The 27,702-nt window shown below is 39.7% G+C and overlaps 3 protein-coding genes across 3 annotated transcripts; all 3 read right to left on the bottom strand.

Moving 5' to 3' along the window:
- Positions 1–975: 975 nt before the first annotated feature.
- On the bottom strand, positions 976–3,359 carry hoxc9a (homeobox C9a). Its single transcript, XM_078255034.1, has 2 exons — positions 2,816–3,359; positions 976–1,749 (listed from the first exon to the last, which is right to left on the bottom strand). The coding sequence occupies exons 1-2, from the start codon at positions 3,357–3,359 to the stop codon at positions 1,505–1,507; spliced, it is 789 nt and encodes a 262-aa protein (XP_078111160.1). The 3' UTR covers positions 976–1,504.
- A 6,963-nt stretch (positions 3,360–10,322) lies between these two features.
- On the bottom strand, positions 10,323–14,010 carry hoxc10a (homeobox C10a). Its single transcript, XM_078255033.1, has 2 exons — positions 13,299–14,010; positions 10,323–11,649 (listed from the first exon to the last, which is right to left on the bottom strand). Exons 1-2 carry the CDS (start codon positions 14,008–14,010, stop codon positions 11,372–11,374), a joined length of 990 nt encoding a protein of 329 aa, XP_078111159.1. The 3' UTR covers positions 10,323–11,371.
- An 8,350-nt stretch (positions 14,011–22,360) lies between these two features.
- hoxc11a (homeobox C11a) lies at positions 22,361–24,847 on the bottom strand. Its single transcript, XM_078255032.1, is given in 3 exon segments — positions 22,361–22,593; positions 23,979–24,718; positions 24,720–24,847. Coding segments are annotated over 3 exon segments (1,101 nt in total).
- Between the last annotated feature and the right edge of the window lie 2,855 nt (positions 24,848–27,702).

The raw sequence follows: 27,702 nt of genomic DNA, 5'->3' as shown, positions 1-27,702 counted from the left end.
TACACTCAAATGTTTAAATGTCGTCTCAGATTTTCTGATCGCATGTGGGCCTGGCGAACGTATTCAACTAGCAATACGATATGTATAAAGGTAGCCTAATTCGTTTAGAAAAATACTTCATAGCATTTGTTAATATTGATACACGAATACGTTCTTGGAAGTGTACACAAATAGTTTTGTGTACTTTCAACACATAGCATAGGGCATAGAGCAATAAAACCAATATCGCGCATGTATCACATATATTTTGCTCCTATACGTTTTTTTATTCAATTTAAATGAACTATATCCTACAGCTACATATCACCAATATTAGTAAAACCGTAAGCAGCAGAATAAATTATTTTGCAGTAAAACCGGTTCTTATTGTTGTTATTGTTATATTATTATTCTCCTCAAAAGACCAAACAGGGCTATTTGTGTTTATTTGGCGTGTGTGCACTTATCCTTAAATATATGCACACCTGTAAATACGTGGCTGGGGCTTAAACAATGCTAATTAAGACCCCAATTTGAAGCAATGCAAAGCTAAATAAAAACAATGTTGTCTTGCTAAAGCTTAACTGCTCTGACAACGTTACGTTTTCGACCTCGCCATTATTTGCGGTGGCAGAGCTCATTTAGGCCTTTGCTTGCTTGGAGGAATGCTCGTCGGGAAAAACAAGACGAAAAATTGTGGAGGCATAATTATTTAGCAAACATCCATCTGTTTGCAACATGTAGCTTACCCAACATGTGATTTGGTAACTCCATTTATCTGCGGGATTGTTTTTTTTTTTTAAATCAAGCAAATAGTTAAGCTGATATTTAATGAGATCCTGTTTGTTAGGCCATCTCTGCCGCCACGTACTAATTACTACTAAATGTGTTTGGTCGCAAATATGATACCCTCGTGAGTCACAATGAACACAGCATACAAGCACTTAGTGATAATGTTTATATTTGCAGAAGTCTTTATCTACACTCTATCGTTAAACTCGTAGGCTACAATCAAAAAAAGATGCACAAATACAGCAACAACTATCACAAAAATACAAGACAGACAAGTCCGATGGCAGATGTTCCGTTTCTGTACAAAATACTGCACCTGCACAACAACGTACAAAGGAAGAAACATGAAAGAAAACATTCACATCATAAATTATGGGTTTGTGAAATTCAAAAGAATTCAAGTAGTCTCTTTCTTCAGACAGTTTTAACATGTCCAAAACTGCACTTGTATCATTTCTCTTACAAAAAAACGTAAAGGTATTTCGAAGTGACGGCAGAACGTAATTATCTCCCTTAGAAGTATCTTTTTCTTTTTATATAGGTGGACACACACGTGTGCACTGGAAAATAACAATCAGAATCATACAGTCTCGAAGTTAAGGTTAATAGAAAATCCAACATAGTGATAAATACAAAGAGGAGGAGAGAGAGAGGGATCATAGTATGTTTTGGTACATCTGTGCTGTCCATGTGACTAGTGGTTACTATGGTTGTTTTGTGACTGCAGTCCACATTATTGTTCTTTGCTGTCGGTCTTTTCTTTGTTCATTTTCTTCATCTTCATTCGCCGGTTCTGAAACCAGATTTTGACCTGTCTCTCGGTCAGATTCAGGACCCTCGCGACCTCGAATCGGCGGTCTCTAGTAAGGTACATATTGAACAAAAACTCCTTTTCCAGTTCGAGAGTCTGGTACTTTGTGTAAGGACATCGCTTCTTCCTCGTGGAGCGGGCGTGTATCCAATTTGCCACAGGGTTATCTGCAAGTAAAAATAATAATAATAATAATAATGACAGAAAATAGGGGCAACACTGTGAGGCATTTTAAAAACTGAAACAATGACAAATGACTACTACATTAGCTTTTAGAAAATGTGCCTTTGGATTTACAGCAATTCTGTGGGCTCATCACAAGGTGCTACAATTGAAAACAATGACAAAACATACACAAGTTTGATGTTTACCATTAAAGCTAAGCTGATAGTAAAAATGTTGAGGGAAGATTCTCAGCCTCAGACTATCCAACCCTACACTGATTTGCTTCCTTGTCCCCTTGACTTGTGAGTAACACCGTCGTAAAATACTCAATGCGCTTATTCACTTTATTGGCCCATAAAATGGCCCGTGGTTCAAGCCTTTACAGGTCCGTGGTGAAAGTCCTCCAGTATCTCCCTACATTCCTCAAGTTGGCTGGAAGAGTCATGTGAATTTGTTGTGGACCCAGAGAGGAGAGCACATTTTCATATCTATATGCGATATATCATCTTCTCTTTATTATGTGGGTAAATAATGTAAGCCTATTTTACCATCAAATGGTGCCAAAATGGGCTTTTCCTCACAAGACGGGCCTACATGAAAAAAAACATGACTGGAAGTCGGCTTATAGGGCTGCATGTGCCGTGCGTAATGGCACTGGGTCAACATATGGTCGTAAAAAGGCATTATAAAGCATTTTTATAAAGCATTTACTGATTAATATTATATCACATGTCAGTTTAGGTTGTTCTCTCAAAAAGAGCACCTTGCATGTTTTAACATTACGCAACAGCCTTCCAAATCCAACGTCTTCCTGTAGATTTGAGTCCATGTTTACAACCCCGTCTGGTTTTATAGCCCCAATATTAGCCTAGTAGCGTTTGTCTTTATAGTTCCTAAAGCTTTCCCCCCTAGGAAAGGCGATTCTGCTCATCTGAAAAGGGAGGATGAAACGGTTTATAATTTCACGTTATGCGGGACGTTAAAATGCTTCTAAGCAAAAGCAGCTTTACACAATCCCAAACCAAAACTCCCACCCGGTTGTAAAATACGGTAGGAGCTTGAACTTACTCGGATCTAGCTCCGGCTTCTCGTCTTTATGTTTCCCTGAAGTCAGGATCTCCGACTCGGGAGAGGGGATATTTTGCTGCGTCTTCTCTCGCATGTCAGTGGACGAGCAGTACAGATAATCCGTGTAGGTCCGTCCGCTGGAGCCGAGACACTCGGCGGCTCTGTGCTCCTGAAAGGCGTCGGGCTTCAGCCCATAGTGCCTGCTGTTCCCCGGATAGCCATGGAAAGGCACGGCGCCTGATATCGGCTCCAGCCATGACCGCATATACCTCGAGTCTGTGCCTAAATGAGGTTGGTGACTGTATGGATGGTAAACCACTGATGACTGGGAGTGTACAGGGGTCCAGGAGGTGGAGAAGACGGCTGCCTTGGGTGCGAAGCTGCAGGAAGGAAAGTCAGCACACTCCGGTACTAGAGACGTCGGACGAGGGCCGGCTGGGTGCGAACCGGGAGCCGAAAACCGAGCTGCAGCAAGGACATCCTCGTTTTCATGGTTGATCAAGGAGTCCACATAATAATTACTTATGGGACCCGTGGTCGACATGTCGAAGCTTCCCAGACTCTTTTACATGCATCCGATTATTATATGGAGTGTTATGTGTACTTTTTTATCTAGCCATAGAACAATCAAGGCAGGTAATTATTTCTCAGCGCTTCCCTGGCTGCTATTGGCTGCCTCACCGACACGTGATTATATTTACCCCAGCAAAAATTGTACAGTGGATCAATGCGCCACTTATCCTGGGATACCAGTGCACATAATCGGATTAAAGAATGTGCTCTTTTGCTCTTTCTCTGGGACGTATTAGAGGTAACTTTAACAACCATGTTTCTTTAATAAAGAAAACGTGTCTTTGTAGTGCTACTAGTGGATCTTTCTCTAGTCGCAGTACAGACCTGCGCACTGTTACGTCTAAAACCGAGCAAGGCACTATTTTATGGTGTAATCAATCTCTGTCTGGTAAAATCTATCGTAGCCCCGTGTTATTGCAATGGATAATATTACAGCATTAAAGTGTTTATTGTATCGTTGACGCCTTTTATCTTTATCAAAGCAGCAGCACATTTGATAAGGTGAAGGGTTATAACTTCCTGTGTTATGCTGTTTATTTCGCCTTCACAGTAGCTACATATAGACTAGACAGACGAGAGAGGGAATCAAAATACGGGATGCAGGATACACCAACAATTAAGTTTGCACCGTTTTAACGAGGGCGCAACCGACCAAACATTTCGGATCTGCGGAGATAGGAGAGGAGGGGATTCAGATTCTTGACAAGCAGCCCACTGCAGCGGGTTATATTCGGCTAGTGACCGTCTATGTTTTTATGCCCATCAATAAATTTTAACGAGGACCATTTGATTGTTCATAAACGTGTCGTTAATAAGACTGCATCCGAGTTCCTCGCTCAACATAAAACCACCACCACTTTATGCACGCGAAACAATTCCTATCAAACAGAAAGGCCGGAGACAGGAAACAGAAGACTGCAGAGAGCAGAGGAGGTAAAAAGGTTCGTTAAAGGTCTAACTATGAAAGCTTTTATAACAGGGATAATGTTACTCTTGTATCTAATGACAAGAGTTTACCGTTTTGCCCTGAGATATACTAGAGTAACTTGTCAGTTAGTAGACTGTGAAACAACCCTGAACTCTTCTTCAGGGTTGCAGCGACACAGAAAATAATACAATACTAATATACGATGAAACAAGACTAACCGAAGAAGACACCAGTGTCCCAGGGAACACTAATTCGTCTAATTGTGACATAGGCTACATACTGAAAGTTTAATGCATGTGTAGACTGGATGCGGTCGACAACAACATAGCGTTATTAAATCCTAAAAGCTGCACACGTTATATTCCTGTGATGTGGTGATTTTGATGCAGGAGTGTGAATTTGTACATGTTTGAGAAACGGTGATGCTGAGGAGTGTCATTCTGATGAGTTTTGCCTGTATGCACGTATGTTTTATCTGTGTAGGCAATTTTAGTGTTGTATGATGATGTGCGTAATTGCTGTTTGAAATATCTTTTTTTTCTTTTACTGTGGCCCAGTAGTTTGAAAAAAAACAAAAAAAAACTAATTGAATTGAATTATTGCCAACTTTAAGACGAGGGAGCTAAATATAAGGGTGTGTAGACCTGCAAGAGGGAAATTATAGTGCAGCCGAACAAATCACACTTCACTATGCTGGAATGAACTCGAACTGCATGGGTGCACTGTGTTCCATAAATACGAACTGACAGTTTAACCAGAGAGCACAAAAGACTAATTTTAAAATAAATCCCAATTTATGAGTGATAATAACGCGCGGTGAGGAAAATCTCTAGAAAAGAAATCTAGCCTTTGTCAGGGCCAAGCTACAAGGATCACATGACGTCACTAATTAGTCTAGACTAAATTTAACTTTAGCTTAAATTAATTCCATACACATGGAAAACAACTGATATGTTATTTGGACGTCATGACGTAAAACAAAATGTAATAAGTATCCATTAGGAAGTGCGATGTTTGTCATGCTGCTGAGTTCAGATTCAACCATGAAATTTAAAAGGCCAGACGCCAGACCTTAACCCGGATTACGCCAAATGGTGTCCTGGTGAGTGCTGATGAATGCGCAAGTCTGCGGAGAGTCAAACATTTCCCCACATGTCTGCAGAAATACAGCCGTTTAACAAATGTCCCATATCTTAATTTAGATCGTTTTAAAGTGTTTTCTGCAGGGTTAAGGTCTAAGTCCGTTTATTCTGCTGCTTCCATTAAATCCGAATAAAAAAAATATTAATTGGCCATTTATTACCATAACATATGGTCATATATATAGCTCATATCTATGTCTAGAGTAATCCTGTGAATAATCCTTTGTATTGTTTTGGGCGTGCGCCTGTTTTGTGTGTGTGTGTGTGTGTGTGTGTGTGTGTGTGTGTGTGTGTGTGTGTGTGTGTGTGTGTGTGTGTGTGTGAGTGAGTGAGAGTGAGAGTGTGTGTGTGTGTGTGTGTGTGTGTGTGTGTGTGTGTGTGTGTGTGTGTGTGTGTGTCCCCATTAAGGAGAAGTGATCATTTTCTTTCTTTTTTACAATGCAGCCTATCTATTCCAGTCGTTTATCATGTTTGTTGGGTTATAATAATAAAAACGATTGCATCATTAAATATTCCTTTGTTGTTGTTCATTTCTGGCATTCCTGAACACAATATACCATTTAAGATTATACTGCCGAAGAAATGCCTCTTTGTTGCATCGCTCAACATGTCATTTTTTAACAGTTGTACCTATAGAAACACGGTCTGCGATTTGCCATTTTGTAAACAAAAAGTAAGCTAATGGCTTGTCACTTGGTTTTGAACATGATCCAGTACCACCAATAGATGTAAGTAACAGTACACGTTTGGAAGGAGACAAATGATACGAAACAGTTGGTTTGGTTTAGTTTTAGATGGGCTCTATGTTCGTCTATAGTCAAGTGAGGTCCATTTTATTCATTTAGTCCAAAATCACAAATTTACCTCTAAAGGCTTTACAGTCTGTACAACACACACCATCTAGCCTTAGACTCTGATCATGGCGCTTACTTTGTGTTTTCATCTTCAGGGTCATTCGTCCTATACGTCTCAAATGCAAAGTAATTCATAAAGGCCTACGTTTATAACAACTAAATAAATTAATGAAAACAATGCTTGAAACTGATGCTATTATTCCGCCACAGTCTGGCTCTGACATTTCTACACGTTACACGATTCAGTTTTCTATTCAAAATAATGACCAAATACGGATTATAAAGGCCTATATGGCTAATGTTAGCATGGTCACAGCCTAACTGAGGTGGATAATGTTTCTATTTTAGATAATAAGCTAACGGACAAAAAAATTACAGTGAGACACAATCTGGGTGTAGCCTATTGGCGCCGCCGCAGTGCGGTGATGCTTCATATTACTGGCAAAAACAAGTTTTAAAAGACCTGCGCCTATACTCCAATAGCTACAGATCACATTGGTTAAAGTGTTTGCTTCGCCTAAATGTAGTTTTCGAATAAAAATGCTAAGAACAATAACTATTGAACAGGGGCAGCTTCAATTAAGATCATGCATCTGTCCGTATGGTTGAACAACAAAACTACATCTTCAGACGGAACAGTTTAAATGTGTGAATGGTAGATTATGACTGGCTGCAGATTACCATTTGTTTGTATTATTATAATCATAAAGCAGATAGCAGCACAGAATTCGAAAGACTGATTATTAATGAGCATGTAAAGATGATTCGTCTTCACTGTCAAGGGAGTCTGAATTTTGTTTTTCACTTCCATCAGCACAACCAGTTTGTGACTTTCTTTGATCAGACACTTGCAGTCACATTTGTTGGCTTCTGTGTGATGGCAGGGCACATTATCTATTCTGTCAATATTTAAGATATTAAATGTAGCCTAATTTCCTCCAAGAAATAGTCAACACATAAGAGAAGTGCATTTACCCATGAACCTCCAACAGGCCATTCTCTCAAAAACACACGCACAGCGCAGTTAAACCAAAGAAGTTGTAAATACTGGCCTATATAGGCCACATTTGGACCGTATTATGCGCGCTTAAACTCTGCATATGGAAAATTCAAAGTGGATATGAAAAGTTATTTATAACACTCATGTGCTGACAGATCGTATACCGCACATATGCCCCTGCATATTACAGTTTCATCCAAACACGCCTCTTAATGGTAAATTATCCTTTCAGACTGTCCCAAAAGCTTTTTTAAATCAAAACACTTTCTCATCCATCCGTTTTTCAGCATAAGATGATCTGAGAGCTATTGCTGTTTATATGTGGTGACTAGGCCTGCCGCTGTGATAGCAAACATGTTGCATTCTCGTCCTTCTTTCTTGGTTAGAAAAGGCGAGGTAATTCATAAATAATATTGATCATCATCTCTTGAATAAAAAATACGCTATTTGTGGTATTTTTGCAGCCATGTTGTTTCTGCGTATACAGCTTAGTTGATTGCCAGTTTCAAACCACGCAATGCGGATAAAAATATTCCCAATTATTAATTAGCGTAACATTCAAGTTTTTAAAGCTACATATTGAATTTTACTTCAACAATGTTCAATATAATAAAACAAATCGAAACATTCTCCAGTGAAATAAAGTTAACGGCCCTCGTCTTCTGAATCTAATCGTCTACCAACTTTATCTTAAAAAAAAAGAAGAAAAAAAAAAGACTCTAGGTATAATTAAAGCACGAGGAGCTTATTTCCCCCTATATCTCATAGAAAAAACTATAAATGTATGTCAGAAAAAAGGAAAAACAAATCCGTTAGCATAGTTGGTTCATGTCTGATCATGCCAGTGGCAGTAACACATATTGAGCTGTCCCAAGGAAGTGGCTGACTAAAGCCTTCAGTTCCTGTGCGCCACTACAAAGTGAAATGAATTGCTTTATGTGTATATGGTTTTAGGGTGAATCTGTGCAGCTCTCGGGGCTGTTTCCAGCGCTGTAAAGTCTTTGTCAGTGATACATTCCAAGGGAGACACTCATTCACTGAGCTGAATGAAAGTGACTTTGGATTCCAGACTGTCTCTTCCAGTTGCACTACCGCCAAAGGGAGGGGGGCTGAGAAAACAAGGGGAAATAGTGACCAGGATCAACACTGGGCTGCCTTGCAGAAAAGATGCTGACTGCGCCAAAACTGTTACGTAAATAAGTTATTGTCTTTCTTTTGGAAAAACTCATCACTTTCCTCAAGAATTTCATTTTCCTTAATAGCATATATTAATTTAATCTCTGGTAAACACATCCATAATGTTAATAATAAATAATAAATGGATAAGGCGATACTTAAATAAAGTTGGGTCACTGACTATAGTTTCCGATATAAACAAATAAGCCTGTGCCAGCATTAAGTCAAATAATTCAGTGTTGTTGAACTAAAATATTATTTAATAGTGATGCTATTGTAATCAAACGAAAATGGAAATCATTTGTATCTATAAACTCGGGCTAAGTTTTAAAAATGAAGGTCTTAATTAATAGTTAGGGCAATATAATACATTTATTTAAGATTCGCTAGTACCATCAGCTCGTTAACGGGCCGGGGGAAAAAAAGTTTAACTCCAAACTATGCAATGAAACAAGATTAAGAACAAATAAAACATGATATGAACGAGTTAAGCTATTTAATGTATAATAAAAAAAGAGGCAAAGTGGCATTTCACTGAAAAAATAAAATAGGCCTCAATTAGCAAAATGTGACTTCTAATGGGATGATTGTTGTCATTTTGTGTAAGTCATTATGTGTGTTGAAGTTTGTGGAAAACATTTCAAATTAAGAATTAAATCATAGTATCACATGTATTTCACTATTAGGCCATTTCTCAGCAAATTGGAAATTGGGGTTGCACGGCATTTTGTTATAATAGGCTACATTTCAAGCAGCCGTGTATTAGCTTTTACAAGAACAAAACTTATGCTCACATAATATCATGGAAATATCAATACGCATCAATTTCCTGTTATAGACCCAGATTAATTTGTCAGATAAATGAATGAGTCAAATATGTGACATATATCTATCTACTGGTATCTATCTATCCATCTATTCTATTCAAATCACCATAAAGCAGCTGAAACCACTAAACCTAAGCAGACAGCCAGTGATGACAGATGCAATACAACGCAGTCTAAAACTTTACCCATGTTGTTTACAACCTATTCTCCTTCTGAGAGCCTCAGAAGGTTTTACAGCCCGCCACAAAATAACAGCAAAGAAAGAAAACGTCTCTGTCCAAGGTATTGCAGCTCAGTTCATTTACAATGCCATTTGCGGGGACCTGGGTGGCTAGTATAGGGGGTAATTCAGCGGAAATTGTGCCCTTGATGAAGACGAACTGACGTAATCAAGGCAGTTTCTTGTTGCCGAGCCAGGAAGCCAACCCCAACAACATGAAACTACCTAAACCACGCTTCAGCTTCGTGCAAAGGGGTTAAAATCCATGGAAAGGACAATGCATGCAAAATCCAAGAGAGGATTAACACCATTCAGCACAAAGAGAAAAGGCGAGTAACAACACAATAAAACACAACATGGTCTACTAGGGCTGAAATCAAACTACTTTCTAATCACTGCCTGTAGACAACTTTTAGCCCGGCATGGCTTTACTTGTTTGCTCATATTAATATGCTATTGTTCTAATTTCATTAATAGCATTTAGCAGCGCAGCACAACCATGTATTCAACTGTTCAAAATAAGCAAAACTTCAGAAAAAAAGCAGGCACAGTAAGTATCCAGAAACATAATGCTAAATATTCAGCAACCAGCAATCTGATTGCAGTAAAAAAGAAAACGGAAACCAGCAGCACGCTGAATGATCAACAACTTATAAACTATCGACGTGTGCAGGCGTGCACTATGCGTGCCACACAAGCTGTCAAGCAAAGGCTCCCCTGACAGATGTGGCATGCTTTCCAAAACAGGAAATAAAGATATTACGTAAACAAAATTGAGTCCTACCTTCTGTTGCCTCCTGCAGAAGTCTTCCCGGTGCGTTTAGTTATCCACGTGTTTGCCGTGATGCCTGTTGTTATTATTGTTCCTGCAGCCGTCGCGGTTGCTGTCCCTTTTATCCACCATCTTTCTTATCTCCTGCTCCATTATCCCGGGTGGAGGCGGCTGCTCCTTCCAGCCCAGCGACTCGGCTGGATCCTGCACATTGCAGTCTTTGCTGTGTGGATTAGCCCTCCTCCACACACACCTTTAAACGCATCTTTACTGCTGCAGCACATTATATTTGCAGATCATAAAATCCACCCCCAACGCTTTCCAGGGCGAACCTGACATTAGAATTTTATGACCTTGACTTACTGTGGTCACCTGGATAATATTTAAATCAACGTTATGGTCTCTCACTTCTATTAAAACTGCCATGATCCTCTTCTCTCATCCGCAGTGTCTCTCCCTCCCTCTCATTTGCACCACTATGCCAGGGGAAGGACAAAGTTGGTAATACCTTTCCAATTCCCCCTCCTTTTATTGTTTTGGAATCGTTTGCCATGACATAGCTTAATATCGTCTGGTGCATGCACATTACACTGCACGAAGAATATGCCACAGCAACAGACACCAACGAAGAAGCTGCACAAGTGGCAAAACGTACATTAGGCTGTAGCACAGCAAAGTGAAACTGCTTACATGCCACGAGTTATTTATAGACTGCTTGAGATTGCTCCCTCGTTTGCTTCATGTTATATTATAATTATCATTGCAAGGTAAAAGCACCTCACTGTTCCGATGCTGCTGCAAGGGTTCACCTGGAACTCTAGTCTGCGGGTCGCAGCGCTTTATAGTTCATATAGGAAGGAAGGCACGCCATGTGTATGTGAGTGTGTGGTGTGCACATAAAGAGAAATTTTATGAATGATTATTGAATGCATTATAAGATGACACATGCATGACTGTCTATATCTGTAATGTCTATGCATCTGTGGGTGTGGGTGTGTGTATGTGCATGTGTATGAGTGTGTATGTATGTGTGTTTGTGAATGTATGTGTAGGTAGAAATATCTTCAGGAATAGTTATAAACTGCACTGTGCTCCCTTTCTTGGCTCTCCCTGTTGAGCTTCTTGAGCTTCATGCGTCTGTTTTGGAACCAGATCTTGACCTGTCTGTCGGTCAGGTTGATACTTCGACTGATCTCCAGGCGGCGCTCCCGAGACAGATACATGTTGAACAAGAACTCCTTCTCCAGCTCCAGCGTCTGGTGCTTTGTGTAGGGACACCGCTTCTTCCTTCCACTTTTGGCTTTTAACCAGCTTCCCGTTGTCTTTTCCGCGAATAAATCATCTACCGGAGCAAGAGAAAGACAACAATGAGCAACTGAGGCCAAATCCGGAGTCATTTTGTGCAGAGATCATATGCAGCTTTATAACATCCATTAATACATAGGATGCTATATGTACACGCCCATATCTCACATGTACATTCAATAGCGTTCATCTGGATCAAAATGAGTAGTTGAGAAGAACAGATTTACCTGAGTGGACTCTTCGTGACTCTCACTTGAACAACGCTGAACATCCCACCTTTCGCTACAACTCCTACTGCTTGCAAATTGCTTTTGTATGATGTACAGCTATAATTAGATCAAATCAAACTAGGGCGCGTAAGCACTTCTTTTGTCTGTGTTGGACCTTAGACTCCCATAAAACGTTATTACCTTTGCAAGCAGGAGCCAAATGAATTTTTTTTTTTTGTTCATCCCACACAAAAGGAAGTCTCAGTAGCATAATACCAGATTTAGAAAAGACAAAGAAACAAGGCATGCTGGAGATAGCAGGGAAAATCACATTGCTGCAGTTCATTCAGTTAATTTCTTGATTAGGTTGCAGACTCTAGGGGATAACACACACACACACACACATTACATTAATAATTACCCTAATGTGAACACTCAGTGTGTGACCCACATTTAATCATTACTAAAACATTTAATTCAGTAGGACACATCACGCACAAACACACACACACACACACACACACACACACACAATACGGTGGTATTGCCTGGCTACATCCTCTAATTAAATTAAAATAAAATAAAAGACATGTTGGTCGTCTATGAGACTTAATCCATAAATAACACGATAAAACTGAATCTAATTTTAATAAGCACTAAAGACAAATGGCACAGGGATGTGCAATAACATTAGTTGTAGCTAGCATCAATTCATTAGGGGCAGAATTATAACAACAACAATTAGTATTATTATTGTATGTGTTTAAATATTATCAAACCATAGTTACCGTTTAATAAAAAATCCGTTTAAACTGTCAATTTACAAATCAAAATTATTTGTGGTTTTGTCAAACGGAAAAAGACAAATTCGGTTCATTGTTATCAAGCTGCCAGTGTTAGCATAAAGGAAAACATTCACATTATATAGCCTAATTATGCTGTAAAAACTGGACTGAAATATCGTTGCATCAACGCAGAAAAGTGTAAATGTATTTATGAAACATTTAATAGTGAGAAATGTTCCCTCAGGTTTACAAGAAGCCAGGGCATTACGACTAAGGTTTTCAACAGTGGAGCAAAACCGTACATTTTTATGTTGGCTCAAAAGCGGCATTGGTAGCGTAACATGGTTGTGTTAAAAAGGGTTACGTCTCACAATGTAAATGACCCATGTAAGAGAGAGAGAAAATGAGAGAGTGATATGTGTGTGGTTGTGCGTGAGCGTGTTTATTTCAATGATAACTGCCCATCTCACATTCTCACATTAAAGGAAAGGTGTTAAATGCCACGGGCACCATAACCCCTGCTAGGCGAGGCTGTCAAATGCCCAAACCCCAAAAAAAGTCAGCATTATTGGGCCATGACACAACACAGCGTGCACACACAGTACTGATAGAATTAATGCAAACAATCTCTGTGTGTGTGTGTGTGTGTGTGTGTGTGTGTGTGTCAGTGAGGAGGGGGTAAAGTCGTCTACCTTTTAATTCCCCGTCCGAGTTATCTGAACAGCTGTCACTCTTGGCCTTCTCTTCCTTCCTGCTCTGACTCTCATCTGTCTTTGAAACCTCTCTGGCTGTGTCCTGCGCCGATTTGCTGCAACTTATTGTCGACTCTGATGCTGATTCAACAGATGTCGCCAAGTGGGTCAGAGAGAAGCCGGAGGGGAACTGCTGGTCGTCCTGCTGCGGCCTCTCTCCGTTGTACACCTGGAAACAACCGCTGGACGAGGCTGTTTGCTCAGACCTGCAGCTATTGTCACCGAGCCGGATGTAAGTGGCCGACTCTGTTGTCTGTTTCCCCTTATTGCTGTCATCCTGGTAGAGGCAACAAAACGCCTCCTCTTTGACGTTGCCCGCTGGAAACGAGCAGGGTTGTAAACACTGGGCAACAGGTTGTTCGTCCCTACTGGTTTTGGAGCCTGGGGTCCATGTGGCCAGCTGTGTTGACAGGTAGGGCACATCCTGGAAGCCGCTGAGCGGCAGACTGCCCGGAGGAACCTCGTCTCTTTTGGAGAGGGAAGATGGTCCAATCTTACCAATGTTTCTCATCACCGAATATCCGTACTCTGCAGCTGTGTGGATGTACATCCCGGGGTTGCTGGAATAACCCTCACCCCTGAAGGAAGATGATCCTCCCATTAAAGAATCCATCAGGAAGTTACCGGACGCTATGTTATTCGGACATGACATTTTTGCATTTGGCAACACAGTAATCGTTTGGTGTTCCACCGGTCTGAACTACGGGATTTCTCCAGGAGAATAAGGACAGTAGGATGCTGACATCTTTTGGAGGGGGGTGCAAAAAAATATCAGTAACATAATTATGGATGCTGGGAGACATGTCATGTGATTTTCAGACCAATAGCGGCGTGGAAGTGGCCTTGATGCTCCAGACTGACGTGACGTCAGCGCGGTCAAGTTGGGGAACCTGAGGGTTTTTGATGGAGCAATCGCGCCACCTAGCGGCCAAAAGCTAGTCAAGACAGCAGGCCCACACCAGGGGAACAAAGGGAGGGTGCTGCAGCAGGATTTTTTTATGCACTTACTACGTGGCTTTTAAGTATTTTAATTCGGTTTAAGTTCAGAATTTCAGATGTTTTAAAGAAAATTAATTTGGTCAACATGTGATTTCATTTTCGTCCTGGCGCCAGCCTGTGGAGGTGTCTGTTCTTTTTGTTTGTTTTCATCGATTTGCTTTGTTGTTGCCACCGATTTAGCAAGGTAAGCTGAACACAGAAGTGTTACCCAAAGGAGTCTGAACAGATGTGTGAACGTCTTTAGGATTTTTTAACTGACAAAATCGTCAAAATGCAGACGAAGTTTTAACCCTTGACGTTGTTAATAGCATTTAGCAGCGATTAAAACGTTCGCTTTTGAATTTGACCTGCTAAATTTAAGATTGTGATATCTTCCGAAATGCGTTTTACTGACATCCTTTTGTAGATTTACAGAAACACATAACGTGCATCAATTACTAAAACCTTAGTTAGGCCTGGTCTTTTATTTTGACCCTCCGATTGTTTAATTGCATATTCCTTTAAAATTACTTCACAGAAATAGACCAGAATTCGTTAAAAAAGCAAACACATTATATCTTATTAGACCAGTTAGATTAGTTAACTTTACCTAGATTGACCGCACTTGGCTGTGTTTTCTTGAAATGAGCAACAAAATATGAACTAGACGGCGGAATTGGTATACGCTATAGTGGATGTTAGGCCTATAAGGATATTTGTTATTTTGGTTGTACAAGGAAACCTATAACTATCTAACTTTTAGAACTAAATATCTTATAGCCTAATAAATAATTAATTGCATACCTGAGCTATTGTTATACACAAACCTGTATTATTTTCAGGATGTTTCTTGATGCTTCACATGTGCTTTCAATATGGTAAACTTGACGTTTTCATTCTCAGACGTGTGGGCCAGAAGAGCTGGTATGTAAATTAAGTATGGCTTTCACTAAAATGATTGCGTATTTATGCACATAGACTTTCTTTAACATAAACAAAGGTTGAATAATCTAAATTCTCATTCTCTCCTCAAAACTATCCAGATGTTGCCAACATTATGGTAAGAGTTCAAATTTGTCCTGTTCAGGTGAAAATGTAAAAATATAGGCTATATATCCTAAGTCAGTAACAACAACATAAACAAATACTGTGCTGCAGCCGAAACTAGCAACGATATTTAGAAGGTAGGCCTACGATTGCGAAACATGAATACAGTGAATATGACTAAATGAACAGGTTACACTTAAACTGACCTCAACTACACGTATCTAAATCTAAAACACATGCGAACACAGATTATTGTGATATCTCATATAGGTCTAGTTTACAAGTCTAAATGTTCAAAATGTTGTTTGCATTTATTATCCTGCCCTCGGGTAAATTGTTGACCTGTTTGTGCATTTTGCCCGGGTTAATACAATGAAGTTAGTTTCTAACCCACATGATACATTTATTTCCCCACTCCGTGTTGTGTTCAGTGAAAAAACCCAGTTGTCTTCGTTCCGTGTGTCATGTGTTGTTTTGTATCAGGCCTGTGTCTTCTGTGCTGCAGTCAGTACGCTTTAGGACATCCAGTTCAAACAAATCCGCAGTTACTCGAAAGACTACAAATACACTGCTGCTGAAACTTCACCACTTCCTAATTCTCGATATAGTTTTAAAACAAAACATCATACAGAATCAACCGGTTTATTACAACATTCATTAAAATCGAACATTGGTTTATTTATTTTACATAAAATACACAAAGCTTACAAAAACTAATTTAATATTTTCTAGATGTGTAATTTCTATAATTCCAACAAATGTTCATTGAGGCAGCAGCAATGCAACCTGCCGAATACGTATAAGGTTTTAGGACTGCCACAAAACTATGTCCATCAGCATTTTAGATAGTATTACTAACAGCTTATAGCAAACATTTCAAGACTGCTTATGCTGATAATGATAGCATGCGTTTAGCCAGTTTAAAATGTTTGCTGAAATAGTTCACCACATGCGGCTGTGCTTGTGTCCTCTAGTTTGGTTTGTGCGAGACGTGCACGCGCGCCTGTCCGTCTGTCTGTGTTCAGTTCAGAATCATTCTCAAAGGCAAGGGCAAGATAGGCTCTATTAGAAATGTATGTCTTTGAATATTTGTTTGCATTTGCAAGTGTACTTTTTACTTACTTTTTCGAGATGAGACAGAACATGTATATTTGCATGTGATACACTGACTGTAAGTGAGTGAAATAAATATTCAAAATAACCGATAAACGGTGTCTTTGTGGTCATTTTCCATTCCCAACATTCCGCACATTTATGAAAGACATAGGGCCATTCATAGCTACAGATGGAAAACTTTTAATTAATTGAGGATACACGGACGGACAACGTGATCGTATGTGTGGAGTCCATGTTGGGCTCATGAAACCCTTAGAAAGCTCATATTTTAAACTATAAACTGGCAAGTAAGTTTAAAGTTTTATGTAGCCTAGTTCGTGAAAAATTTACATTTTGAAGAATAAAGTTTTCACCCAAGAACAGGAAAATTCTGCAATAAAGGATTAAGGATATTCTTTTCACACTGCGTCTTTCTTTAATACACGCACGCTCTGCCTCATAGGGACTCATTAATAACCACACCTAATGTAGGCATATAGCCCACCTCACAAACTCACATCGCTGACACATACAAAAACTGCTTTATGACACATTCACACCTATAGCCTGCAGGCTACCTCAAACTCAGCCGAGCACAAAAAAATTAATGCACATAAAAACAAATTATATACAACTTCTCAAGGAGCACTGAGCTCTAAGTAATGCTTACATTTCAAAGAGACGTAGAGAACATTGTAACGCCTTGTACCTGCTATTATGATCTCATATACCTGGCAGTGCAGGGAAAGAAATAGCTAGACCTGCAATTATAGGGAGAAAAGTAGTCTTGTGGGCATGTCACATACCTGGCAGAATAATTAAATAAGTATTGTGATGTCACTGTCAGTATTGTTTCAGACCTGGCAGCGCCATAGTAAGAGTATTTTGATGTCACAGACCGAACAATGTGCAAAAATGTGCGTTATAATGCCACAGACTTTGCAACATGAGTCTGCCAGTACAGAATGGACATTATCATTGCACACAATGGCAGAAGATCTGAGCCTGTAACAATCACACGCAATTGTGCAGTAAACATAGTATTATGACACATAAGCAAACAGTTGTTGACAAAAGCCACTTTGCTGCTACAGACCTACGAGTGTGCAAAATAGCCTAAAGTCGGGCAATGGGCTTATTCGACCTATTGTATATATGAGTATTAAGAACAAAACATGAGCATGCATTCCTTTCTGCTGCCATAACAAATCGGGCAGACTGTTGCTATTTGTTGTACTGTATATCCAGGTCTATTTCTCTCATGGAAACACGAACGCAACCTTGTTTTCCAAAGGGACATTCCTACAAATCTGTGATTTTCTTTCTGCATGTGTTTACAGACCCTGTATCATTTAGTCACTTTCAGGTAAAATACTCAGCTTGCATGCATTTCTTTACATAGGCCATAGGCCTACACACACACACACACACACACACACACGACTGAGATTGTATTTTACCACGGTCTTTACACTTGTCCAAAGTACAGCCAGCACTTTCGCCACTAAATTGTCGTCCAATTGATTGCAAACCTGGAGGCTATTATTATATTGCAAACAGGTATGGGTGTTGAATGCTGCGGGACAGAAGGCATGGTAGCGGGTTTCCTTATTGTACTAATCAGGAGCCACTGGGGCGACACAACTAATTTGCTCCTGGCAGCCACTTTGAAATATCATTCCAGTTGGACGTGAGGAGGTTCTGCTTTGTGTTCTCTTTCATGCTGCTGTCCACTCCATGCGCAACTGCAAACCTATGGTGCCAGAATTATGTACGTTTTTAATTAAAAACCAGAACCGCCATCAAAGTACAGCAGTATTACATTATTACCACTCCCGACCACACCAAAACACACACCAGCCACGATATCGAAAAAAAAAAAACTTTCTATGAATTACAGTCACACGACGTTTGTTGGCAACAATAAATACATAAATAGCACCATACAAATGCGCGCATGTAAATTCAAGCGTTTTGAGAGTTATTCGGTTGCAGCAATAGCAGGAGCTCGTTTTACAGCGTCGAACTGTTTTATGGCCCTATAGAACAGGATAGGTGCTGAGATGCGAGTGGTACACTGTTGCATAAAATCATTCAATAGCCTATAACACTTTGATTAGTATGTGCAGAGAAAAAACAGGAATATCCCTACTGCCCCATACCCCCTTTTTTAATTGTAATGTAAATGCATTACAATTAAAAACACAATAACAAAGTTCTAACTGTTAGGTTTACTTTTTAAATATAGGCTATATATACTGCTTTTTGTTATTTTTCTAGCTTGCTTATATATATATATATATATATATATACACACACATATATATATATATATATATACACACACACATATATATATACATACACACACACATATATACATACACACACATATACATATATACACACATACACACATATACATACACACTATATATATATATATATATATATATATATATATATATATATATATATATATACACACACATACATATATAGATTTAGCTGTTAATTGTATTGCCAAAGAAAAAGTTTTCATGTCATTCAGTAGCCTAAGTACATTACGCTGTATTCCTTGTTGCCATACTACTTAAGTTAGGTTTATTGGCCTATTGATATAATCTCACAACTTTCAACATAAATACACACTCTTCCCTGAACTCAAGAAGCAAATATTATTTGTTTATGGCCTAGTTGTATTCCAAGAATACAATAAAATCAAGTTATTATTGATAGTTTACAGCATCAGATCGAAAAACTGAGATTCCTCAAAAACAATTCCTCAGATTTTATGAAGCTGAATTAATCATTTTTCCTTATAGATTTTAATGGTAGCAGGCTACATTCTCTCCCTTGTGACTCTCATCTACATAAAACACGCCGCCATTTTCCTTCACCACAACACCCAAGCTAGACTGAGACATGGCAGGAGCGGAATTACAGCGGAGTGGACTGTGCATCTGTCACACAACACATCACGAAGAGGACGTATCTACGACTAATAATACTACTCTGATGTCACCTCGAGGCATCCGTGTCAGAAAACGTTTTCAACCTCCCGTTGAGGAAACAAAACCGTGCAGAGGCCGGAGACTCCTGGCCCCCGTGTGGTTGATAGACAACATTAGCAGGAGCCTCTGCTGCTCTCTCCGTCAGTGACGTTGGGTGTTGGAGAAACCATACAAATTACTCACGTCACCGTCCCAGGGCCAAGGTTGGTGGGTGTGGCGAGAGAGGGGCTCCTATAGCCTTGATCTCCGCTTGTGTGCATCGTCTTTCTTTTGTCAGAACGCCCCCCTGTCCTTCCTGATATTACACTGACATATGCAGATTAACCCTGATCTCAATTCCGGTAGAAAAAAATACCTGCCAAGTTTATTTATTAATACATGTACCAAAAGGATACAACCAGGGATAGTTTTCCTCCCCTTTCTCTTCTCTTTCTTTACATTCAAATAACGTAAAGCCTGAGCAGAACCTTAACCCCTATCCCAACATTAACCAAAACGACCCACACCTTAAGTAAACACTCAGAAGTAAATACAGAACCGTGCAATAGTCTGCACTGTAAAACCTCTTTGATCCATGCACAGCAGCCTGAGCAGGAATCACATCTAAAGTATCAGGACTCAAAGGATGGACTGACTCACACACACACCGTCATTTTAGCACTTACAGAACCACCCATTACGACATTTTTTTTTTCTTCTTTAGAGAATGCGAATATAGGTCTACAGTTTATACCAACGTGTTTTAAAACGTCTCATGCGTGAAAATGTATACATTTTACAAGGACAATAAAGTGTATTTACTGGGCGTGCTAAAGCTGGCAAAGTTACCTGCTGTAGTTTAATGCGAACGGGTCAAAGTTGGTCTTTGTACACATTCCATTTTCTGTTCCCACTCACTCTCATTGGCTCATTCCGCCGCTGCACACATTTCCGGGCTAAAGGGGCTCCTTGATTCCACTTTATTGCAGCGGGTTAAAGGTGAAGGCTTTGACATTATTGAAGTTCAAAGACTACATTTAATTATAAATTGTAGTTAATGCACACGTGCAAGCATTATGCACATATGTTGGGGAACACACATACGAAATACACATACGCTAAACACATGAACAAGAAGAAGAAAAAAGAACTTGCCAATAATTGGGATTTCCTTTACCCTAGCTATCTCTTCTTATAACTCTTAACATGTGGCCCAATTAGTCAACAATAATTTTGTCATAGCATGTGTTGAAATAGGCTGAGGTTTGCGGTCAGCGCTGACAAATAGACTATTATTATTTCAAATGGAGCTGAATCTGAACAGCAACGCATTAGAATCCCACGAGATCTTTGACAGGCCCAATCTTAGGAATAAATAAATAGGCTAAATAAATCAACTTAATCAGGGGAAACACATCTACTGTAGAAAGGATTTGCTGCGGTTTCCAATATCCAGATTACAAGAATGGTGGACATGACGGTTGTGTGCGGGGGGGGATTTGTTACAGACGACACAGATCGAGTTCATGTCGAAAGCTCTTGACAAGTTTGTTTCCCCTTCGGGCATCAAGGCTTGCTTGTTTACTATTTACTGCGGAAGTGAACGCCATTCCCCCCAAACAGACGGTGCAATTAAGAGGAAAAAAATAGCCATTTAGTGCCTCTGTCTTTATGGCAGTGTCTAGACTACAAGAGTGGCGATTCCATTTAGTGGGCACTAAAAGAGGTTATCATTCCACTCTCTTTCTCTACATTTCTAAGATCTGAGCTCTATCTTCGTTTAACACGCTTGCGCAAAATTTAAACATGATCCTTCAGAGTGGTGTAACCTTGAAATAGCCGAAAATCTGAGTGTAGGCCCGCCGACACTCTACCACAACAAATATGTGTATCATCATGAAGTGTCCATTAACACAAGTTGAAAGTGTGCTAATGTTATGTGTGTAGGCCAACAGTTGTAGGCTATTCACACATGCATGAGATATTTGCTATTTCAAAAAATCTCTGACTCACGACCGAGCAAAAACAGCAAACTGTCCAAAATAAATGCATATCAGTAATGGTAATTGTGATAATGATAGCACAAAAAGCACAAAGTCGTTGAGTTTTGCCTATACGTTTCTGTTTATTTCATATGTATTATATTAATGATACACAGGCCAACAATCTGTTCCTCCTCTCTGGAATCCAAAGCACCAATGTTTTAAGCAAATAATTTAACGAGTGTTGGCGTTAAAGCTGTTAAAGTTGTATGGGCAGTGTAGTGAAAAATAGCAGCAGGGATAGGGGAAAGGAAATTCAACATATACGCCTATTTACAGTCACAAATGCACATTGCATAGGCTGCTCTGTACAGGGGGATATACTTTCACAGATTGGACGTCAGAGGTCTTAATGGCGAAAAATGTAGCCAGGAGATTTGCTATAACTTGTTCATATCTCTGGTCGAGAAATAATTAGATAATGATATGCTATATACATAGACCAGAGGAACGGGGAAGAGCTAAAAGTTGTCAGCGCAAAAAGGATTCAAACTGGTTGTTACATTTGATATTTTAACAACAAGAATGTCTATATGAACAATAGAATAAACACAATGGAGAATCGTGATAAATAGAGACATATTCAAGAACAGCATAGGTATAAATGATTATTCTAACCACGAAGGCCTTTCTGGGGACCAGCTAGAAATTCACCGTCGCCCGTGGGGCAATACGAAAATGGCGACTTCATCCCATGCAGGCCTATTACTCCCACTGTCCACTTTAACATTGCACTGTTGGTGATATGGGCTCCTTTAGAAAATGGTTATGCCCACGATTACAATTCAATGAGATAAGAGTAGGCCTTAATGTCACTGACCAAGATTGTGACACTTTCTGCTCCTGCTCACAATAGGGGGTTTCCAGAGAAGTACTGGAGGCGATCTCTGCTCAGCTTCTTCTCTTTCATTCTTCTATTCTGAAACCAAATTTTAACCTGGCGGTCGGTGAGGTTTAACATTCGGGAAAGCTGAAGCCTTTTCTCTTTGTTGATGTAAACATTAAAGAAGAATTCCCGCTCCAGCTCTCGAATCTGAAACTTGGAATATGGACACCTCTTCTTCCTTGTGCGAGGAGTGCCTGAAGAAAAAAATGTAATTGGAAAATTAAATCAGAGTTTCACGGGAAAAAGCAACAACGTCACATTAATTAATAACAATGATGATAGGCTAATATTTACAAAAAAGGACAAAAGGAGGCTTTAGTGCTGAGGGGACTATAGGCTCACCAGATGCTAATAATTAAATGGCATTAGTAGGCTAATGTTAACATTTCAGTCAACATTCATTAAGCAAAGTGGCTGAGGCTATCAGATAAACCAGCCATAAAGAGTGTTAAATGTCCAAATCGCTTGAAGGAAATAATATCAACTTACAGGCTCTAAGTACGTGTTTATCTGTTATAAATAAACAACAACAAAAGTATTTCACCGCATTATATGCGTCACATTCCTCTGGAGCTAAACTAACAATTTACACAATCTTTTGGCAGTGAGTTGAAATGCATCGCCCATGTTTGCAATGGACTATGCAGACCTCTGTGGCCCTATAACTTCTTATCAAACAGGTGACTGGGGAAATAGATTTTTTTTATTGTTTTCTGTGAGGAAGAGGGGCAGCCTCAGTTAGCTTGTATCTGCAGCCTGGCTGAGCTAATGCAATGTACATGAGGCTAAACATCAATGGGATATGTGTGCTGCAATAACAGCAATGTAGACACTTAAATTTAGCATCATTCTACTTCATTCTGGTCCTTCAAGTTAACAGTAATGCCAAGGTCACATGCAAAGCATTAGTAGAGAGGTGAAATGCAAAAGGAAATGTATTTGGACTTAAGTTTTTTTTTTTTTTCAGCGGCTACTGAGGAAATAGCATTTATTGCAGACCTAGCATTCTCTCCATATATGGACGAGGCAAAATCACTTGATTCTCTACCAATGATTCATTTACTGCCTGCTTGTAAATGGAGGAAACGGTTCTAATCTGTCATTCGATCGCCTAGATAGATATCAAAATAGATATCTAAACAGATGGAGGGGAATGCGTTTAACCGTAAAGTGTGTAATACTATGTGCAGCATGTCTTTTGCGGGGAAACCCAGTGCTTAAAGAAAATTCACAAGACGCCAAAAGCAATGTTCTGCCCAATTGGTTTTTACTCTCGACAGCCCAACGAGAAAATCCCTTAAAATGCCCAACGCAAGTTCATGATCAAAGTTAACATTTGTCACAATAGCTCTCTCTTAAAAATTTCACAGACTCTCACCATAGAAGCGTCTGTGTATAACATCCCCTTTTTTTCAAAGCGCTTTCCCATCGTAAAAATTCTTCTCGTTGCAAGAAAGAGCTTTGTAGGGTTATAATAAAATCCTTTGAATGCTTATAAAACTCCACATAAAATCTGACCGACAAAACACCGGGCTAGTCCCCTTAACCTTCCCCCATTTTACAGCTTCGGTATACCTACTCGAGTGGCTGCTCTTGTTGGCGGTGCCGTCCTTGGTTGTTGCGGAGGAAGAAGTGCATGAGCCTGAATTTGTATGTTCCTCCTCATCTTCTGGGTCTTTTTCCTGCTCCGGGGCTCCGAGTACAGAGGCTATGGGCTGCTGCTGCTGTTGCTGCTGCTGCTGGGAGTCGCTTTCCAGCTTTCCCCCTTCGCCCTTTTGTAAACAATTTTCTGACTGATTGTCCGTGCTGCTGCAGTATGCGGTCTCAAAAAAGCGATCGAAACCTTGCGGGAGGACGCTGTTTTTCCCCACGCCGGAGTAAAAACCTGTGGAGGGGTGATTGGAGCCCGGATGGGTGTGATGGTGGTGGTGGTGGCTGTACACATTCTCGTTCTTCATAAGCATTTCTGTCATGGTGGATGGTGGAAGACAGTCCCTATGCACCAGATCCTCTCCCGAGTAGCACGATGCATAATTGCTTCTGTGGTGCCATTTACTAGCAGGGTCCAAGCCGTATGAAACTTCCCGTACCGGCTGTACTTGAGACAGATTTGTGGAATAAGGGTAGCTGATTTGCCGGGACGGGGCCTGTGGAAGAAACGAGGACACGGCAGAAAACTCTGGGACGTAGTAGGTGCAGCTGGGGAGGTAGATGTTGGACGCGCAGCCCGTCCTGTCCCCAAACTCGGATGTCCGGTCTTTGCGCGTCTGGGAGCAGAAGTTGCCCAGATTCACCGAGTTAAACATCTTTCTCTCTCTCGTACTCCGTACTATAGATAGATGTTTTGGATACGAGCTGCAGCAGAAGGGGAAAATTTGGGAAGGCGAGATGACGCGCAATCCGTCTAAGTCGCCCCGCAGACACGTGATCGAAAGTAGATATTGTCATATATCAATTTGGAAGAGTTGGATGTGTAGGAGTGGTTGGCTTTAGGTAAGATCGAGGAGGTTCAAACGAATAATTTTCAAACACCACAGGCGCACTAAGAAAACCAGTAACAGATTCCTGTTTGCTGGCTTATGACAATTAAAGAGATGTGTGCTGTGTGTGTTTATGTTTATGGGCTGGTGGTAGGCTAGCTAAACAGCTACAGCTCCTTAAACAGGCATAGCACAAACTGCAGAGGTGCACTCAGTGACATTCATAGTGTTATGGAAATGTACAGGTAAGATTATTATTATTACCAATATTACATTTTAATTAATTCATTACATTATTTAATGCTAAGTGTTATCCATATCCCAAACAATTCAACTACTGGTCATTGTAATACTTTATTATTATCACTGACACTGTTACAAACAGTACAACATCTGAATTGAGAAGGTAGTACAGGTCAGCAGTCGCTGTGAATGTAGCCCAAAGAAGGTATCAACCTGATAAAAAGAAATCCCACGAAACAAAAAGTTTAACAAATCACAGTGATGACTCATATTCCCCAGGACATTTACACTGTATGTGAATATGCAAGATATCTCTTCACTAGGGTTATATTATTATATCTATCCTTTTTATTCTTTAATAGTGGTTCCACAAGTCTGATGCACACATGATTATTAAACAAAGGTGTGGATGAGCCGGGCTCATCTATTTAAAATGACGCAACATATTAATTCGTCATCCATTTTCTTTAGCTTTTTCTTTCTTTCACCACATAAAAACCTTGCTTCACTAGACTGGCGGTGCACGACCATAATTATGTTGTAAAATGAAGATGAACCAACGGTTAGGCAATGTAGGATACACAGCATGCATGTTGACTGTGCAAGCTAAAGTAATCGGCTCACTCATTATTCCCTTTGACTTTGGATCCCAACTTCCTGCAGGAGTACTACCAGTGAAGCCCTGGGACCTTGCATCTCCTCCAGTGGGAAATGTCCCCTGATGACAAACACAAACTCTAAAAAAAAAACTAAAAAAAACGTAATTACTCCCCCTCAAATTGCTGGATTCAGTACTATTCACTTTGGAGTGGTTATTGACAACACCGCCCAGAAAATCACAGCTATGTGTGAGCCTCTTATGCGGAAAAAATTCTAATTGATATGTTGGGATATAATTTCTATAGTGGAATCCCTAGTTGAATAAATTAAATGTTTTGGGTTGCAGCTTTTTTTCTATAGGCTTCAGAGTAAGAGCAACAATTAGTCTTCTTGTAAACGGCTACTTAGGCTACTCAGACAGGGCCTATTGACCAAGCAGAGGGAACGTATCCGACGTTTCCCTCTAAAAAATTAAATAAGTCCCAGCTGATGTTCCAAGCTGCTATGATCATTTTATTTTCTACCAGAATGTCGACATTTTTTTAGTAAAATGTAATAAATGAATGGTTTGGAGAAACGATGCGCCTGCGTGTTCTTTCCTGCGTCATTGTAAACTTTTAATTATACTGTTGAGGGCCATCTTCGAATCTTTATAGACTAACTGATACTATCTATTAATATGATGGCCTATTGTTTATGATAATAGTCTACTTCCTGAATTGCAATAGACTTTTGAATTATTATCCAATAGTCCAATAACACTAGGGTTCTATTACAATCACTTAGAGGACACCTGCGTTGTTTAAAAAAAAATGGAAAACAAAGTTTGTGTCGTTGGTGATTTTCAACAGCAAGAGGAAGAACAAGCAGCAGCATCAGACCTCAGCATTGGAAATGAGAGTCCATTGCAGGCGTATTTGTGAAAAAGGTGGCATTGGCATTAGCTTGTTTACTACCCCTACAGACAAAAGGTTGTCTCACATGATGCATCCTGCATCCAAGTACAAAGAAAGCAGACAGCTGTCCAGACACAGCACTTGAATTTGACCACTAAAATCCTCTCTACGTCCTCCATAAAACTCGGTATGGCTGTAGTAACGCTAATCCCTTTGTTCTATAGAAAACCATAAACCTTGAGAATGAGAGGAATTTGGATTTCAGCAACTAGATATTCTGCAACTTAAAAAAAGCTCAATTTTCACACCGAACACCATAACATATAGATCTGCAACTTGGATGTGGGTGTCCATTTAAGAAATGTAGCAATTAAGACCACTAAAATAGCCTAATAAAATCTCAAATTATGTGTTTTAACATTATTTTAAGGATTAACATTCAGTCAAATAATCAAAATAAAAGACTGTGAATGTGACAAACGGTATGAAACAACAAGAATATATACGTGTATTTGTGCCCTGTGACATACTGCTACTGTTGTGATTTTTGGTGGATGAACAACCGCAGCTATGGAAATATTTGTATAAACATTCTGGCCTGTGGCCTGAATGGACACATGCTCGACACATGCTGCGGCATAAGTGTTTTGTAGTTGCACAACAATAATAATAATTCGCACATCAAAATGTCATTGCCTATTCTAACAGTATAATAGATATAGTAGGCTACACTGTGTAATTAAAAAAAAAACGCCGGGCTTGAATTTCCTAAAACCTGAAAAGCCGCCATACTAATTGGCCTATAATAAATGTTCCGCATGTCAACATTACTCTGATGATATCATCTGTAGAATTAGAAGCGTCTCATAACAATAAATACAAACTACAAACTTTTCTTTCAGCAGGCAGACAGTCCAAAACAATATTGTCAAATCATTTCCTCATCATAATCATTTCAATGATGCGTATTAGCGCGGTATAAATAAGTAATGTGAGGGTATGAATAAGTGATGCACTAATAAAAGTCAAAAGTCAAAGTGCTAATCAAGACGACTGAAAAATGCAAAATAGTAGTTTAAATACT

This window comes from Sander vitreus, chromosome 7 (genome assembly GCF_031162955.1).
Source record: "Sander vitreus isolate 19-12246 chromosome 7, sanVit1, whole genome shotgun sequence".
In the NCBI taxonomy this organism is placed as follows: Eukaryota; Metazoa; Chordata; class Actinopteri; order Perciformes; family Percidae; genus Sander; species Sander vitreus.
Note: the sequence above shows the minus strand (reverse complement) of the source record. Positions and strands in the feature narration are given on the sequence as shown.

Coding starts and splice junctions, on each gene's coding strand:
- hoxc9a (XM_078255034.1), bottom strand. CDS start 3,359: ATGTCGACCACGGGTCCCATAAGTAATTATTATGTGGACTCCTTGATC. Junction 1,750..2,815: donor GAAGCCGGAGCTAGATCCGA/GTAAGTTCAAGC, acceptor TTTTACTTGCAG/ATAACCCTGTGGCAAATTGG.
- hoxc10a (XM_078255033.1), bottom strand. CDS start 14,010: ATGTCATGTCCGAATAACATAGCGTCCGGTAACTTCCTGATGGATTCT. Junction 11,650..13,298: donor CTCGGACGGGGAATTAAAAG/GTAGACGACTTT, acceptor TTGCTCCGGTAG/ATGATTTATTCGCGGAAAAG.